Source organism: Taudactylus pleione, unplaced genomic scaffold, assembly GCF_031769625.1.
Source record: "Taudactylus pleione unplaced genomic scaffold, aTauple2 ptg000309l, whole genome shotgun sequence".
NCBI classification, from domain to species: domain Eukaryota; kingdom Metazoa; phylum Chordata; class Amphibia; order Anura; family Myobatrachidae; genus Taudactylus; species Taudactylus pleione.
Genome location: NW_028284710.1, coordinates 5,786,483 through 5,805,794, shown reverse-complemented (window position 1 = coordinate 5,805,794; position 19,312 = coordinate 5,786,483). Strand labels below are relative to the sequence as shown.

General features: G+C 41.8%; 1 protein-coding gene across 3 annotated transcripts in view; it reads left to right on the top strand.

Moving 5' to 3' along the window:
- Positions 1 to 19,312, top strand: part of AHRR (aryl hydrocarbon receptor repressor) — a 459,962-nt gene that overhangs the window by 216,576 nt on the left and 224,074 nt on the right. For all 3 annotated transcript variants that reach the window (XM_088442311.1, XM_088442309.1, XM_088442310.1), the window contains one exon: positions 6,424 to 6,536. In XM_088442311.1, coding sequence (XP_088298437.1) covers positions 6,424 to 6,536 — 113 coding nt within the window. The remainder of the gene's footprint in view (positions 1 to 6,423; positions 6,537 to 19,312) is intronic.

Genomic DNA, 19,312 nt, shown 5'->3' with positions numbered 1-19,312 from the left:
AGAGGCAGAAGTAACACATACACCACATATATTAGTAACAGAAGCCTGAAATGAACCCACAAATTTCTATTTTTAAGAATACCAACTAAACCGCAGCCCTACCCTGAGCCAACACTGAAACATCCTAAAAATACTATTCAGTATTTTCTGGGTATTTATTAATAGACCAAACACTACACGGTTAGCTTACTTTTATACTTTGCCACTCCAGGACTGATATGTTGCAAGTGTGAATATTTCTTTGAAAGGACTGTACAAGCAATGCTTAATGTAATTGAAGTATAATATTAATAGAAGTACATTTGCTAAAGGTAAATGAAAATTGTTTAATTCCAACACTTTTTCACTTCTTATTTTGTTGTCATTGTTGTTGTCGTCATCAGTCTCCTGGAAGATGACAAGTAGCAAAAAAAGTAGAATAACAATTGTTACTATCTCCAAGACATGTGGTTTTACGCTATGTGCAGTAATATTTCCAAAATACATGAGGATATTTCTCATTATATGCCATTAATTGGTCGAGCATTGCCAATACATGACGTATAAATTGTTTACCACATTTTCCAATTTTTCAAGTGACCCGGGAAAATCTACAAAACAGTCAGGAAAATGTCAATTTCGAATAGGTTACAAATATGGTGATTGATAAGCATAGGAATCTTTATTAAGTCTTTATTAATATTAGGCTTGGATTTATGGAGAGGCCACACACTATAAAGCGGACATAAGAGACAGCCTGACCCTTGACTTTTCTTGTATCCTTATTCTCCCACCAGAGGTTATAATTTAAGGTTTAATTTTAAGTTACTTTATTAAGCTGGGTACACACTGAGCAATGTGTACCCAGCCGATATGTCGGCCTGATGGGCTGACATATCGGATCCTGGGTACACATTGGAATGAGGTAATGGATGACGGAATGATCCCTCGTTCCGTCCTTCATTACCTTCAACGGGGCCGCTTGCGATATCGTTCGGTTGGACGTGCAGCACGACTGACCGGACGATGACGCAAGCATCTGCGGGAGTGCACATTTTGGCCGTACACACTGAGCAATGCGTCCGATATGTCGTTCTGATTCGGCCGGAAACAACATATCATGCTGACATCGCTCCAGTGTGCACCCGGCTGTACTGTTGTGTGTGTGTCCACAAGTCTGCTGAAGTGTAGGAATAGATATATATTGGGCCGCTAACTACAGTCAGGTGCATAAATATTGGGACATTGACAGAATTTTCATATTTTGTCCTCTATTCACCACCACAATGACTTTGAAATGAAACAAACAAGATGTGATTTAACTGCAGACTTTCAGATTTAATTTGAGGGTAATTACATCCAAATCAGGTGAACGGTGTAGGAATTACAACAGTTTCTATATGTGCCTCCCACTTTTTAAGGGGTCAAAAGTAATGGGACAAACTAAACAATCCTAAATCTAACTTTCACTTTTTAATACTTTGTTGCAAATCCTTTGCAGGCAATTACAGTCTGAAGTCTGGAACGCATAGACATCACCAGACTCTGGGTTTCATCCCTGGTGATGCTCTGCCAGGCCTCTACTGCAAATGTCTTCAGTTCCTGCTTGTTCTTGGGACATTTTCAAATCAGTTTTGTCTTCGTCAAGTGAAATGCATGCTCAATCGGATTCAGGTCAGGGGATTGACTTGGCCATTGCATAACATTCCACTTTTTAGCCTTAGAAAACTCCTTGGTTGCTTATGCAGTATGCTTCGGGTCATTGTCCATCTGCACTGTGAAGCGCCGTCCAATGAGTTCTGAAGTATTTGACTGAATATGAGCATATAATATTGCCCAAAACACTTCAGAATTCATTCTGCTGCTTTTGTCAGCAGTCACATCATCAATAAATACAAGGGAACCAGTTCCATTGGCAGCCATACATGCCCACGCCATGACACTACCACCACCATGCTTCACTGATGAGGTGGTATGTTTTGGATCATGAGCAGTTCCTTTCCTTCTCTTCTCTTCCCATCACTCTGGTACAAGTTGATCTTTGTCTCATCTGTCCATAGGATGTTGTTCCAGAACTGTAATGGCTTTTTTAGATGTTGTTTGGCAAACTCTAATCTGGTCTTCCTGTTTTTGTGGCTCACCAATGGTTTGCATCTTGTTGTGAACCCTCTATATTCACTCTTGTGAAGTATTCTCTTGATTGTTGACTTTGACACATATACATCTACCTCCTGGAGAGTGTTCTTGATTTGGCCAACTGTTGTGAAGGGGTTTTTCTTCACCAGGGAAATAATTCTTTTGTCATCCACCACAGTTGTTTTCCGTGGTCTTCCGGGTCTTTTGGTGTTGCTGAGCTCTCCGGTGCATTCTTTCTTTTTAAGAATGTTCCAAACACTTGATTTGGCCACACCTAATGTTTTTGCTATCTCTCTGATGGGTTTGTTTTGATTTTTCAGCCTAATGATGGCTTGCTTCACTGATAGTGACAGCTCTTTGGATCTCATATTGAGAGTTGATAGCAACTGATCCCAAATGCAAATGTCACACCTAGAATCAACTCCAGACTTTTTACCTGCTTAATTGATAATGAAATAACGAGGGAATAGCTCACACCTGTCCATGAAATAGCTTTTGAGTTGATAGTCCCATTACTTTTGGTCCCTTAAAAAGTGGGAGGCACATATTGAAACTGTTGTAATTCCTACACCGTTCACCCGATTTGAATGTAATTACCCTCAAATTAAATCTGAAAGTCTGCAGTTAAAGCACATCTTGTTTGTTTCATTTCAAAACCATTGTGGTGGCCAAAATCTGAAAATTCTGTCAATGTCCCAATATTTATGGACCTGACTGTACATGGTCATATGTAATTCCTATAATAATACATAAATTCCATTTGCTGAAGTTTGAGGGCATAAATAACATTTGTGGTCCATAAGAAAATGGCAAAAAGGGAAGAAAATGTGAAGCTACGGCATGCACATTGCTGCAAGACATGGCACTCTCCTTATCATGTATGAGTGTCCCATCTAATGTATGCATAGTGTAAAAACCTATGACATGATCATTACAATTTATACTACTGGGTACATGTAAGTATTATGAGCTCTTGCATTCTATGAAGAATAAAACACCCCGCAGCTCAGTAGGAAATTATATAAAATAAGATAAAAAAAAATTAAATATACAATTTCAGTATAAGGAAAGTGCAGAAAATATAATTTTGTTTTCGTAGGATAAATGGTGTTTTGAAGTGTTTTTGCCATTTTTCCCTACAATAATGTAACCTTGAACAGTTTATTAGACTCAGAGAAAATAGTATTTAAGGTAGGAGGCAAACATGTACAGTGTGACTAGTTTTATTTGATATCACTATTTCATTTTTGGCGTTTACAAACTGTGCATCACATTACAAAAAAATACAGTACAGTTATATTAACACAATGTAAATGTATTAGCACAGATACTGTTGAGAATACATACCTGTCAATTCCAATTTTCTTGGGCAGTTCTGAATTTAGGTGCTGAAAAGGATCATGTGTTGATTTGAGATGGGCATGATATGGCAGATTGGGTGTTGTTTGGCACTATCTGCCTACTTAGCTGACATGCAGGATTAAATGAATGGTGATTAGCATATAGTAAGTATTATAAATAAAAAACAATATAAAAAAAAGTATTCAGCCTCCCTAATGCTAGTTGTTTATGATATAATGTGGTATATGAGAAAACTCTGATTCACCAATAAACCTGTCAGTGAAAAGAGATTGAGGCAGAGCCGGCTGGGCAGAGATGTTTCTAGAGAGGAGGGGGCCCGTGTGCAGTCTCCGACACGGGCCCCCTCCTCTCCACCCGGCGGCCAGCAGCGCCGGAGTTATAGACTCTGGGCACTAGAGTGTGCCCAGAGTCTATAATGGATGCAGAGGTCACCGGGAAAATGACCGTGGCGGCCATTTTCCCTGTACTGCGCATGCGCAAATGACAGGAAAATGGCTGCCGCGGCCATTTTCCAGTCGTTTTATAGCGCCGGACTACCCGCGCCGACGTGGGACTCCGGAGAGGTAAGTAATATTATGGGTGTAGGGTGTGCGATGCGGGGCCCCCCTGGACCCATGGGCCCGTGTTCCCCGCACACCCTACACCCATTATAGATACGCCCCCGTGGCTGGGCCACTAACAGCAGATGGTCTGCAGCAGCACTCTGATGAGAAAAAAAAGCCAGGGCTCAGGAGAAAGCAGTGTAACTCAGTGCAGTGAGAGGGCCGGGACCTGTAACAGCCGCATCCACTGTAGCTACGCCCTTACATAGGACTTCAGTTAGAGTTGGACACTAACTCATTCGCAGCACTTACATGTAAGTTCAATACAGCATGAGCATGGAGGCACAAGTCAACCATGCACGTTAGAAATGCACCAATTTTAATTGACACACAGGAGCATGAGATAAGGGAAACTGGCTAGGGCCTGTACAGGGTCCACACCCCGAGACTACATGACCATGCCCCTTCTGCAGGCAGTGCAGCATAATGGGGTTTGTGTTTGCCCCCACAAGCTTGGCTATGTCCCCTAGTACTGGGGCCTGATCTCCCAATGTCCCTAATTATACATACCATTAAGATATACCTGTAGTGGTGTATTATGGCACAAGTTTTACATTATTTGACAGCTGCAACTTTGCACTGGATCCTAATTTTAAAGAAACTCATGTTCTAAAGCCATAGAATCACAAGTCTGAGGCCCTTCTTCAGAGCCGGACGCTCTGACAGAGCGCTCGCTCTGAATCAGGGCTGTTCTTTTTTTTTTTTAGAACGGCCTCCTGGCGGCTTGCATAGCTGTGGGTGACCAGGAAGATGGTCGTGATGGTCAAGACCATCGCGACCATCGGGCTTGCGACGAGACCCTTGTGGTAGGATCTCGTTGCCGCAAGCCCCAGAGAGATTTCGGCTCTAACAGTGCCGAAATCTCTCCCACTGACATCACTCGTGATGTCAGTGGGGCCGGCCCCAAACGGAGGCATTCACATGGGAACGCCTCCGTTTGGGCAGCCACTCCCCCGGCCCGCCCAAAAAAGGGGACATGCTGTCACTCAACATCGACAGCACGCCCCCTTTGGTACGAGACCCGGAGCGACGGCTTGCCCATCGCTATCCGGGTCTCGCGCATGTGCACGACGGAGCCGGCTCAGTCGTGCGCATGCCCACTGGCCCACCATCGACCCTGTTGCGAGCGCATAGCACTTGCGACCGGGTCAGAATCAGGCCCTGAGTTCACAATTTTACATTTGATTGGCATTCAGGCCCAAAATGCTTATGGTGATGTCCACGCTAAATATAGTCTTGGCATTACCCCATTAGATGTAGAAGATTAACTCTTCCTAATGTTTACTATTTCTATCTTGCAACAGGAACAAGTTATTCTGGCAAAGTGCTACAATACCTACCGGGGTATCTGGAATTGTACCTGCATATCTCAAATTTTAACATGTGTCATTTATAACTGTTTACTATGGAATGGTGCCATTTTCACCTGCAACTGTAGAAATTAAGTTATCGAGCCATTCATTAAGAAGCTAAAGCAGGCGATATCACAGATATCTCCTGTTTACCTTCCTCTTGTGGAATGGCCTGCTGTCCCCATACATTAGTATGAGGACAGAATTCATCAATCTCCGAAAATACAATATTTTCGCACCTTGATTGCGGGAGCATTCACCATCTTCAGATGGCGAGTGCTCTCACTACCCGCTCCTTCCATATGGGAAGGAGTCCCGGGTTGCGAAGAGGAATCTTTTCGGATCCCTTCACCCCTGTCCAGGCTCCTTATGCCGGCCGTCGGGGCTTTTGTGCACTTGTGTAACCTGTAGGTCACACATGCGCACTAATGTCACTGCTCAGTAAAAAGATTCAAGCCGCTCGCGGGAATAGACGATTTTCGGATCAGTTGTCTCCACGCCGGAGCAATGATGAATTGCTCCGGCATCCGCGGCGAGTTACATTGTTAATTATAGGGGACCCCGATAATTAACGTCATGTAACTATAGACCCCTATGTGAGGCATCATCTATTTATTTTATATTCCCTTGTAAATAGATTATAAATAGCCTACATGATCAAATTTACATACCAATTTTAAATGAAGCTAATGTATATTTCTTCATTCAAGTCATTTTTCAATTGTTTTATACCAAGTAACAATCTTACGCAGGTTTGACACTGTTCAAATACAAAGGATTCTGGGAGCATTGGTGCAAATGCACAGCATGGTGATTCTTAAAGACTTGGAGATCTGCCAGACCATAAAAAGCAAAGTGGCGCTTTAGGCTGTGAGATATGAAAGTTGCATGCTGCTCTTTCTGTGACCCCTGACTATAACACTTCACTGAGTCTATCACACTGATCAGTTCTGTTACTTATGTTTTTTTTTTCCGCTCACCTTGTTTAACAGCAATTGAGGAACAGCACTCCAAGAAGCAACCCTGCCAGCTGATCGGTCACGCAATAAAAGAAGACAACCCATCCGGAGGGATTGCCATGCCAGAAGGAGACCTGCTACTAGAGGTGGGTGATAAAATGCTATCATTTCCTTAACAGTAGGCTATTAATAATTCAGAGCTTTCCCTTTGTGTACAGTAGATTTCTCTCTACTTTTACACTTGGCTTGGCATATTGCTCGTGCCACTGCCAGTGTACGTCTGTTGCTGTTTAGGAAGATAAGACATGCAATGTTTTCCAACACTAGGCTTGTTGTTGTTACTCAGAGAAGAAGGAACAAAACACATATCTGAATATGGCTCATTCCTTAGAAAGTCTGCAAAAGAAATGAAGGTTGATAGAGAATAAATTTGAGCTTCTTTTAGCAGATTGTGGAAATACTGTAGTACACATTATGAGAAAAGCTTTATTTGCTTTGTAGCTGCTATATATGCCTTATGTTTATGTTCATACTATCATGTCTAACTACATAGTTCATTACTAGTGAGAGTTGGCGCAAGGACATTGAAGAAATATGCTTCATTTTGATGTCACTATAAACTCAGGGCTGGGTTAAGGACCACATGTGCCAGGGGCTGAAAATGTACAAGAGCCTATACTGAGAAGGGGAGGAGCTGTAACCAGTGCTGTGTGGGTGTGGCCAGACCCAAGTACATGTGTACGCCCCCTACACCATCAGCCCCATTGTCTCCCTAAATACATAACATTAGAAAAAAATGCAGAATTTTGTGGGAAAACTGGAAAAACAGTTTTAATATTTACAATTTATGGTTTATTGTGTGCCCAGCTAGGCATATGAAAATAGTGATAGACAGATAGTGACTTGCTATAGACATGTCAGTTACAACTGTATCTGTTAATATGTCTACTGACCATGTAATGTAAGATTATTGTAACCTAAATGATAGATAGATAGATAGATAGATAGATAGATAGATAGATAGATAGATAGGTTACATTATAAATAGATAATGGCAAAATGCACAGAGAATGTGGTAGAAAGGGCACTTTTAGCTGGATTAAGGGCCACATGGGCCTGGGGCTAAAAACTTTCATGGGTCTATTCTGAAAAGGGGAGGATCTGTAACAAGTGCTGTGCGGGTGTGAGAAGAGCCAAGTGCGTGATTACACCCCATATACTATCACCACTGTATCTCTAAATACATAAAATTAGAAAAACTTAGTGATAAAATGAGAAAAATAATTTTAGTACTTATTATAATTTATGGCTGACTGTGTGGTGTCAGCTAGACAGCTGATCTTCATCATGCTGAAAATGGGCCTATTTTTATGTGGCGGCCCGAAGCTGTAGAACCATCCGTCTCATTGTTATTCTAGCCCTGTATACACTGCATGAACATTAAAACACGTGGGTTGCTCTTATCATTGGGACCAAATGTAGAATGATTTTCCCATCTGGGAAAAATAAGTTATAAAGCATGCAAAAAATGATAAAATGAAAAGAAAAAGAGACCTGTAGCAAGGTTTTGTGTTTTATATATACCACATCCTGAGAGCTAAGGTGTGCCAAGGGAGGTGTACAATGCCGCTTACCACTGGAGACTCCACAAAATAATCTCATCTCTGCTAAGAGAGAGGATGGATTTGATTACTATCGTACCAGATAACTGGAGAGTGTCTCATAAAAAGATTTATGAGCTGCCAGATTTGGTGGAGTGACTGAATATTTCTATGGAATTTTGGCTTCTATGGGTTTTTTTTCCTGATGACCTATGATTTAGAGGAAGGCTGTGTAGATGGTTTCCTGCCCAAAATACTTTTGGAAGAAGCTAACTTTATCATGAAAACCACTTGAGACTTACAAAGCCTCACATTTCTGAAAAGGCATTCTTGAATTATTGCAGTGCCCAATGTAAGCTGATCCTACTGAAAACAAATGAATATTTAAGCAAACTTGAACAATCCCAATACAGCCATAAATTGTGCACTGGATGAGGATTATAGGAATTGTGCTTCAGTTACATGTGTTATGGACACAAATGTGTTTGTGCATCTCACAAATTTATTTATTAGAGTAGAAGATCACCTCAGCAATGTAGGCCTCATTGATTCCTATTTGAAAATGGTTCACATTTAACAAAGATTGCAAGATGTTATTTGTTGTGTGTGGCTTATTGTGTCATTTTTCCCGCCAAAAATCTTTAACTCAAAAATGTTATCTTCCTTTGTGTGCATGCAGCTTCAGATTACAAGGGCAAGGATTTTGTTTAACCATGTTTTGGAGTAGGGACTAGGATTTATATACTGAACATCAGGTTACATGTACATGTCCTGGTTTTCCTTTTCAAAATGATAGACGCCCTACCCATGGAACATACATCTTTGACCCTTTGGCGTCTGCCGCCCCCCACATTTTAAAAATACATTTAGGAGAAAGGATAACAGTACACACAGATTATCTATCTATCTATCTATCTATCTATCTATCTATCTATCTATCTATCTATCTATCTATCGACTGGATTGCAGAAATATATTGTTTGGATTGGTTGATTCACCTACACTGGCAGGTTCAAATGACTTCAATCCCAGTGTCAGCTGTCTGTATTCAACTGCAGCTTCTTAACAGAGGGACTGATTCTGGGTTGGGAATAAAGCAAGAAGGATCAAGTAACTGTGCATCTCGGTAAGTCATGTTGCACTGAAGATGGGGTAGATGTAAAATGTGCAGAGAGATTTATATTGGGGAGGGGAGTGTTCAAACTTAAATCTAATTTGCAGTGTAAAATATAGAGTTGTCCAGTATTTGTCATACTTGCCTACTTTTGAAAATTACTTTGAGGGAGATTGTAGATGGCTGCAGAATGCGCCGCGCCGTTGTGGGGGCGTGGTCTGCTCCACCCAAAGGGCGTGTCTATCTCCACCTATGGGCGTATATATTCCTATAAGCTGACGCCCTAGCTCCCCCACTGACATTAATACATCTCTACCCTGCCATATTGACATTAATAGATTCCCCCCAAACACACACATTCATTTATATGAATAACACACACACACACACACACAGTTTCACACACACACCACATGAATAGATTCATTCACACACGGACACAGTCTCATACACACAGTCACACACAGACAGTCTCACACACATCCCATGAATAGATTCACACACACACACACACACACACACACACACACACACACACACACACACACACACACACACACACACACACAGAGTCTCATACACACAGTCACACACAGACAGTCTCACACACATCCCATGAATAGATTCACACACACACACACACAGTCTCATACACACAGTCACACACAGACAGTCTCACACACATCCCATGAATAGATTCACACACACACACTCACACACACACACACACACACACACACACACACACACACTGTCTCATACACACAGTCACACACAGACAGTCTCACACACATCCCATGAATAGATTCACACACACCCACACAGTCTCATACACACAGTCACGCACAGACAGTCAGTCTCACACACATCCCATGAATAGATTCACACACACACACACAGTCTCATACACACAGTCACACACAGACAGTCTCACATACATCCCATGAATAGATTCACACACACCCACACAGTCTCATACACACAGTCACACAGACAGTCTCACACACATCCCATGAATAGATTCACATACACACACACACACACACACACACACACACACACACACACACACACACACACACACACACACACACAGTCTCATACACACAGTCACACACACATCCCATGAATAGATTCACACACACCCACACACACACACACACACACACACACACACACACACACACACACACACGCAGTCTCATACACACAGTCACACACAGACAGTCTCACACACATCCCATGAATAGATTCACACACACCCACACAGTCTCATACACACAGTCACACACAGACACACACACACACATCCCATGAATAGATTCACATACACACACAGTCTCTCACACACAAACACTCAGTCAGTCACACACATCATATGAAGATTTCACCCCACACACAGTCACACACACACACATACATCACGTTACTACACACACACACACACCCACACACACACACACACACACATGCAGTCTCATACACACAGTCACACACAGACAGTCTCACACACATCCCATGAATAGATTCACACACACCCACACAGTCTCATACACACAGTCACACACAGACAGTCTCACACACATCCCATGAATAGATTCACATACACACACAGTCTCTCACACACAAACACTCAGTCAGTCACACACATCATATGAAGATTTCACCCCACACACAGTCACACACACACACACATACATCACGTTACTACACACACAAACACATACATCACATTACTACACACACACACACACACACATAAATCACATTACTACACACACATACAAACACACGGTAATAGATCGCCCTCCCTCCCCCACGGCACTGACTTGAGTTATACATTTGGCAGGAGCTGCAGTGAGCTCTAACACTCACAGTCTGAGGCAGCTCCTCTGTCTTCAGTGTCCTCCGGTGTCGGCTCCTCCCCCCTCCATCCTCTGTCATCACAGGCTGGCCAAGTAATGCTGGGAGCATCAGTCTCTCCCAGCAGCAGTGTGTGAGCAGGGGAAGGCGTGCCCAGGAGACCTCCGGGCCAGCAGCAGCCACTCTCCTGCCTCCCTGCACTTGGTGAGTACGCCCCTGCGTCTTAAGCTCAGGCCCCGCCCTCTTTACCTCCGGACTCGCGCATGCTTTACGGGGTAGCGGGAGCTCCCACCTTTATTTGGGAGACTCCCGCGAAATTCGGGAGGGTAGGGAACTCTGGTATTTGTGTACCAGATGCAATAGCAGTCAGTATGCAAAAGAAATGTATGTATTTGCACCCTTTGCATGGTTTGTCCAGGTGCACAGATATTTGTCCTTTCTTGCTTTATCCACAACTCAGAATAAGGCCCAGAGTGTCAGGTTAGTGCTGGACAATGGGTTTTACTTTCATGGTTCATATCTGAAAAATGTCTTATTTTAGGGCTTAGAGGTCTTTAAATGAATGAAGATTGTGGTAAAACTGTAATAGTATACTAGAGAATGCTAAGAAATATGCCTAGTCGATCAATAGATCAGATCTCCTTGTAAATTAATCTAAAATAAAAACAGTTAATAGCAAACAAATTAAAAGAATGAGGAGAGATGAGGAAAGTAAAAACGATTCACCTGAACCTGTAACATTTATATCTAAGTTTAATAACAAATTAGGAAAAATAAAAAAGATCTTTTATAACAACTTCCCTATCCTTAGACAAGATCCAATACTAATGCTGCTTACACAAGTAAAGATTTTCTGTCCAACCATCCAACTAGTTGATTAGCTGGAATAAAAATCTGGCAGCATATGGGAGTAACTGATGATCAGCAATTTGCTCCTAAATGCCAGAAATCAGATGAAAATGGTCGTCAGACAAGTTTGTTAAATGTTTGATCTAAACAATTTGTTCAAACAACAGTTTTTGTCCATTTTCCGCAGTTTGGGAGCAAATTGCTGATTGTCATTTGCTTTCATACCTTACCAGATGTTCATTCCAACCAATCAACTAGTTGGCTGGTTAGATTGAAAATCTTTATGTGTGTATGCACCTTAAGACAATGTATTGAGGATAAACCTATGATCACTTTTAAAAAGAACACCAACTTAATAAATTTATTAGCACCTTGCGAGTTAAAATCAGATAATAAAACTCCTACAAAAACATGTCAACATTAACAGGAAATTATAATTGCAATAAAGCAATCTTTTTGACGTGCAAACATATACAGAATAAAGTCTGTAGTATTACTTCCTCTGCAAATAAAGACATTTTGTATATTAAACAATTCATCAATTGTGAGTCCACATATTGTGTCTATGTCCTCCAGTGTCCCTGTTCCCTACAATATGTAGGATGAACAATTAGGTAGATTAAATGTAGATTCAGGGAACATAGACGGAATATGTTAAACAAAGTACTCACTCACAGTGTATCACGTCAATTCTTCCACTACCATAATAGTGGTCCAAAAGGTTTGACCGTCGTGGGGGGTGGTGGTGGTGGGGGGGTTTGAACAATTTGGAAACACCAAAAGAAGGGAACAGATTTCGCAAACTGTGTCTAGGGGAGTCAGCCTGGATTTTCAAATTGGATACTTTGAACCCTAAAGGCCTCAAGGAATCACTTGATTATGTATCCTTTAAATAATGTCGAACAATAAAATGCAAGATCTGGTCTGGGTGCATGGAGAGAATTGGATGTAGAATGGTTTGCCCTCGTGCATTGATGTACTGGTTTAGTGTGAGGGACGTAGGTCGCCACACATGCCGGTTTGTTCAATTACACTTCCAACTATAACACTAATACTAGATTGGGTATAGGTATGGGAAAGGGAGATTAATACCTTAGGTTACCATCAGTTCTGGTATCCATACAATTATATGGGTTTTACAGCCTGTTTTTTTCATTGGGATAATTTTTTCCTAGGTCCCAAATAAATCTTGTTTATGTATCCCTTTAATACAAACATCTTTGGACAATAAAAGCAAGATTTGTTTTTGGTTTAAGGAGGAATATAATGTGTATTCACGTTCTTCTCACATTGGTAGAACTGGTTTGGTATGAGGGACGTTGGTCGCCATGCCTACCGGTTTGTCCAAATACCATGTAGGTGTTGGTTTTATCCGAATACAGGGCCATTTGAGGAGGAGCCTTAATTTTAATTTCAATAGGAGGATTTATACTAGATTGGGTACATATTAGGTACAGTAATTGAATACCATTGTTTTAGGATTATTTTATTTATGACACCTCTTACAATTACAATAGTAGAGGACATTATGTCCATTTATGTATGGGGGTTGGCCGCAGTGTATAACATCAATAAATGGCGATAGTAGTGGGAGTAATATTCATATGGAACATAAATAGCCCCACTCCTTGGGTCGATTTATCCTATTGAAAATATAACTTTAAATATTTATTCTGGATCTTAGTATTTAAAGTAGAAGAAAATAATGTATGTCCTGATGATTCCTTGATTTCCTTTGTTTTAATATTTGTAAATTAAATTTAGTAGAATAGAACTAGAAAACACAGTCCCATTTTATAGATTCAACAGGAGGCTTGTTCAAATAATATTTTGTACTATTGGATTTTATTTTAATATTTTTGTTGAAGAAAACCGTGGCTATATATTTTTTCTGATCTATTTTTCTGATATGCTCACAGAGTTTTTACTATTATTATGTTTTATTATTATTTTTCATTATTATTGTGCATGTACAGTATAAGTGTTTTTTCATGTACTCTATTCACCACCACAATGGTTTTGAAATGAAACAAACAAGATGTGCTTTAACTGCAGACTTTCAGATTTAATTTGAGGGTAATTACATCCAAATCGGGTGAACGGTGTAGGGATTACAACAGTTTCAATATGTGCCTCACCCTTTTTAAGGGGCCAAAAGTAATGGGACTATCAACTCAAAAGCTATTTCATGGACAGGTGTGGGCTATTCCCTCATTATTTCATTATCAATTAAGCAGGTAAAAGGTCTGGAGTTGATTCTAGGTGTGACATTTGCATTTGGAATCAGTTGCTGTCAACTCTCAATATGAGATCCAAAGAGCTGTCACTATCAGTGAAGCAAGCCATCATTAGGCTGAAAAATGAAAACAAACCCATCAGAGAGATTGCAAAAACATTAGGTGAGGCCAAATCAACTGTTTGGAACATTCTTAAAAAGAAAGAATGCACCCGAGAGCTCAGCAACACTAAAAGACCCGGAAAACCACGGAAAACAACTGTGGTGGATGACAAAAGAATTATTTCCCTGGTGAAGAAAAACCCCTTCACAACAGTTGGCCAAATCAAGAACACTCTCCAGGAGGTAGATGTATATGTGTCAAAGTCAACAATCAAGAGAAGACTTCACAAGAGGGAATATAGAGGGCTCACAACAAGATGCAAACCATTGGTGAGCCACAAAAACAGGAAGACCAGATTAGAGTTTGCCAAACAACATCTAAAAAAGCCATTACAGTTCTGGAACAACATCCTATTGACAGATGAGACAAAGATCAACTTGTACCAGAGTGATGGGAAGAGAAGAGAAGGAAAGGAACTGCTCATGATCCAAAACATACCACCTCATCAGTGAAGCATGGTGGTGGTGGTAGTGTCATGGCGTGGGCATGTATGGCTGCCAATGGAACTGGTTCCCTTGTATTTATTGATGATGTGACTGCTGACAAAAGCAGCAGAATGAATTCTGAAGTGTTTCGGGCAATATTATATGCTCATATTTAGTCAAATGCTTCAGTACTAATTGGACAGCGCTTCACAGTGCAGATGGACAATGACCCGAAGCATACTGCAAAAGCAACCAAGGAGTTTTTTAAGGCTAAAAAGTGGAAAGTTATGCAATGGCCAAGTCAATCCCCTGACCTGAATCCGATTGAGCATGCATTTCACTTGATGAAGACAAAACTGAAGGGAAAATGCCCCAAGAACAAGCAGGAACTGAAGACATTTGCAGTAAAGGCCTGGCAGAACATCACCAGGGATGAAACCCAGCGTCTGGTGATGTCTATGCGTTCCAGACTTCAGGCTGTAATTGCCTGCAAAGGATTTGCAACAAAGTATTAAAAAGTGAAAGTTAGATTTAGGATTGTTTAGTTTGTCCCATTACTTTTGGCCCCTTAAAAAGTGGGAGGCACATATATAAACTGTTGTAATTCCTACACCGTTCACCTGATTTGGATGTAATTACCCTCAAATTAAATCTGAAAGTCTGCAGTTAAATCACATCTTGTTTGTTTCATTTCAAAGCCATTGTGGTGGTGAATAGAGGCCAAAATATGAAAATTCTGTCAATGTCCCAATATTTATGCACCTGACTGTATATATATATATACACAAGAGAGATTATATGTCTTTCATACACTGACATTGCTAGACGCAAGGAGAAAATGTAAGCTCACAACACTAATGAGCTTAAGGTGCTACTGATCAATTAATTAGAAACTGGAGGGATGTAAGGAGACGCCAGAGGCTTGGGTCTCCAGTCTTGAGAAAGTCCTGGCTATCCAAGGGACAATACGCGTTGACATCAGCCTCCAGCCAAAAGTTGGTTCCAGCCACTGTTCTGGCTCCTGCTACTACCCATTTAGAATATCCACTGAGCAGCTGAGAACAGAATACCACAGCCACTAGACACTGAGGTCAGAAGCCGCTACACGCTGATGATTTATACCGCCACGACTTCCATCTTTACATCTGGCCGCCGTTTCCCATTAGGAGAGCACCCGGTGATAACGGACCCTCGCATGGCCACGCTAACTAGTGGACCATTAGCGACTGCACACTGGGATGTAGCGGGACATGATGACATCTGCCTATATAGACTGAGGTAACCTCTAGTACACAAGTGTAAGGGGGTCCACACACAGCGATTTTTCATCCAATTAGGCCGATTTCGATGAATCGCGATGACGAATTTGTTAAAATAAGTCCGAACCGTGAGTTTATACTCACGAGCACGATGCCGATGCGCGTACCTCGCATCCTCTGATCTGCCGTGCTGTAGGGCAGATTAGCCAACCTGGAACACGATGGCAGACGATCGTGAGGGTTTTTTTACTAACGACAAATCGTACGAATCATCGCACAACGCGGAATTTGACTGACAGGAGCCTGGACACGCCCCTCCACAATCTTGTGCAGCATTGTGTATGAGAAAGAAGGAAGCACAGTCGGGAGCCTGCATACTGAAGTTTATTTTGTTGAAGTTTGGTGAGTATTTGTACTGTATAAATGCCCCCCACTACCCACCAATGTGTGCCCCCCAGGTAATAAACGCATGACCCAGCCACCGCCCACCGTAATAAGGCGGGCGGTGGCTAGGTCATGCATTAAGCTCCCACTACCCACCAATATGTGCCCTCCCAGGTAATAAATGCATGACCCAGCCACCGCCTGCTGTAATGAGGCGGGCGGAGGCTGGGTCATGCATTAAGCTCCCACTACCCACCAATGTGTGCCCCCCAGGTAATAAATGCATGACCCAGCCACCGCAGGCCGTAATGAGGTGGGCGGTGGCTGGGTCATGCATTAAGCTCCCACTACCTGCCAATGTGTGCCCCCCACCGAACCAATGTCATGTGCCCACCTAATAATTAATTAGAAAACAATTCAACTTTTTGAAAAAATTAATAAACAAATATATTTAAACAAGATAAACAAATACATTACAGGAAGATTCTTCATATTGAAATAACATAAAATATTTGTCAAAATATGTAAAAAAATAAATTCAATACAGATAAAATAAAAATACATTTAAAGTAATAAAACTTAAAAAACAAACAAAAAAAAACGTCTTTACTGTAACCAAAAAAAAACATACACTGCATTTAAAAACACACATCATTCCTGTAAAACAGGGGTCTTCAATCTTCGGCCCTCCAGCTGTTGTAGAACTACACATCCCAGCATGTCCTGCCAAGGTTTGGAAATATCAGCATTCTAAAACTGTGGCAGGGCATCCTGGGATCTGTAGTTCCACAACAGCTAGAGGGCCAAAGGTTGAAGACCCATGCTGTAAAAGAAAGAAAAACATTAAAATACCTTAAAATAAACACATGACATTCCTGTAAAAGAAAACATGATTACAATACCATACCAAACCTTTAAAAACCTGTAAAAAAGAAAATATTAAAACATTCAAAAATGTAACCATAACAACATAAAATATAACAAAACTATATACACTAATATTTATATGTCCTTTTTTTTCCTCTTCATAGATAGGTCCATGGATAGTGAACGTGAGTTCGTTAGCAGATTCATCGAAATCCTGCACTCTAAAGAGTGTCTGTGGAAGATAACTTTGCGCAAATACTGCAACAAGTCGCACAGGTTGGCTGCACTACAGCTGCTCTTGGAGTATACGAAACGGTATATTGTCGATGCTGACCTGAGAACTGTCCGACAGAAAATTCAAAACCTCAGGACAGTGTACATAAATGAAAAAAAGAAGGTGGATGACTCCAAAAAAATCAGGAGCAGGCACAGATAATATATATATGAGCCCACGCTCTGGTACTACCATATGATGTACTTCATCAGTGATCAAGAGCCACAAAGGGAATCTATCGTGTTAATGGCTGAGCGAGAGGGAGAACAGGAGGTTGCAGAAGTGCCTGGACCGTCTGCTGATTCAGAGTCGGACGCTCTGTCAGAGCGTCCGGCTCTAAATCAGGGCCCTGGTCCGTTGAAATAGGCCATGTACTCCTCCCTCACTTCTTTGGCACGTGCAGTCGATGTTGTAGAATTTGGTGGTGCAGACACAGATGTCAAATGGCCAATGTCCTCCGGTGGTCCTACAACTTCTGGTCTAGCTGGGACTGGTCCTCGTTGGGTAGTTTTTCTTCGCAGAAAGTTATGCAACACACAGCACGCCATCACGACCCAGTCTATCTTCTCCACATGTAAGTTGATGGTGGTGTGGAATATGCGGAAGCGGTTGCTCATTATTCCAAATGCATTTTCCACAATGCGCCGTGCCCAGGATAGATGGTAGTTGTAGATCCTCTTCTCTCTGGTCAGGCCCCTCTGTGCAAATGGACTCATCACATGTTCATGTAATGCAAAAGCCTCGTCAGCGACGAAAATGTCGTTTAGGCCGTGCTTTGTCTTGTCCAGTGATGGCAGGTTGAGGGTTTTGTTGGTGAGTCTGTTTTAAGGACCCACCATCCGAAGCACGGCCATTCTTGCCGACATCCACAAACAGAAATTCGTAGTTGACATTCACCACTGCCATGAGAACGATGCTGAAGAATCCTTTGTAGTTGTAGTAATATGATCCGGTGTTGGCAGGTGGGTTGATGTTGATGTGTTTCCCTTCAATGGCTCCTCCGCAGTTAGGGAAATTCCAACGTTGATCAAACTCTTTCACTCCTCCACGGTGTTAGGAAACTGTAAAAATAATAAAAATGACTATAATATTTGTTTTTCTCTGTTTCCTATATAGACTCCCACCCAAGACCTTGATTTGGGATCCACACCGGACCTCAGTCTGCTTGGGGAAAGTGATGTGGAGAATACAACACAACTGGCAACACCCATTGCACCAGGACCCTCATTCTCTTCCCAACAACTCCCAAAAAAAAAAAAAAAAAACAAGGGAGAAAGGAGAACCATACAGAACGGGAGGACTTAGGGCCTGATTCAGAGCCGCTCGTAAGCGGCCGCTCGTTCGCTCCGAGCGATGTTTGCCCAACTGCACATGCGTACGGATCGTAATACGCATGCACGAACCAGTCAGTGCGGCCGAAAATCGTTTGTACGCTAAATAGCGAATGCCTGCTAATATGAGTGACAGGAGGAGGCGTATGTGGGCGGTAACAGGGGAAGTTGCTTGAAAACGGGGAGTGGAAATCAGAACGCTGGCGTGCTTAAAGGTCAAAACGGGCGTTTTAAGGGTGTGCATAATTAATACTGGAGCGTCATTGACCACGTCACTGGGTTATTTTATAGCCAGAACTGCTCGCAAATTTGTGGTAGCAAACACCAGCCACAAGAATAGCGAGCAGTTCATACGCTGTTCGATGTACTCGATTAATCTAATAAATAGCGGACATGACGTATGGTGCGAGCGGCCAGGGGGCGTCTTTTTCAAAATTAGAACCGCAAGTTTTGTTCGCTCGTTCAGACATAGAGGCGTCAACAGACCGCAAAGAGCGAACGGTTCATTTGAATAGCCACCCCTTTTTGTTGAACGAACGACCGCAAATAGCGACCG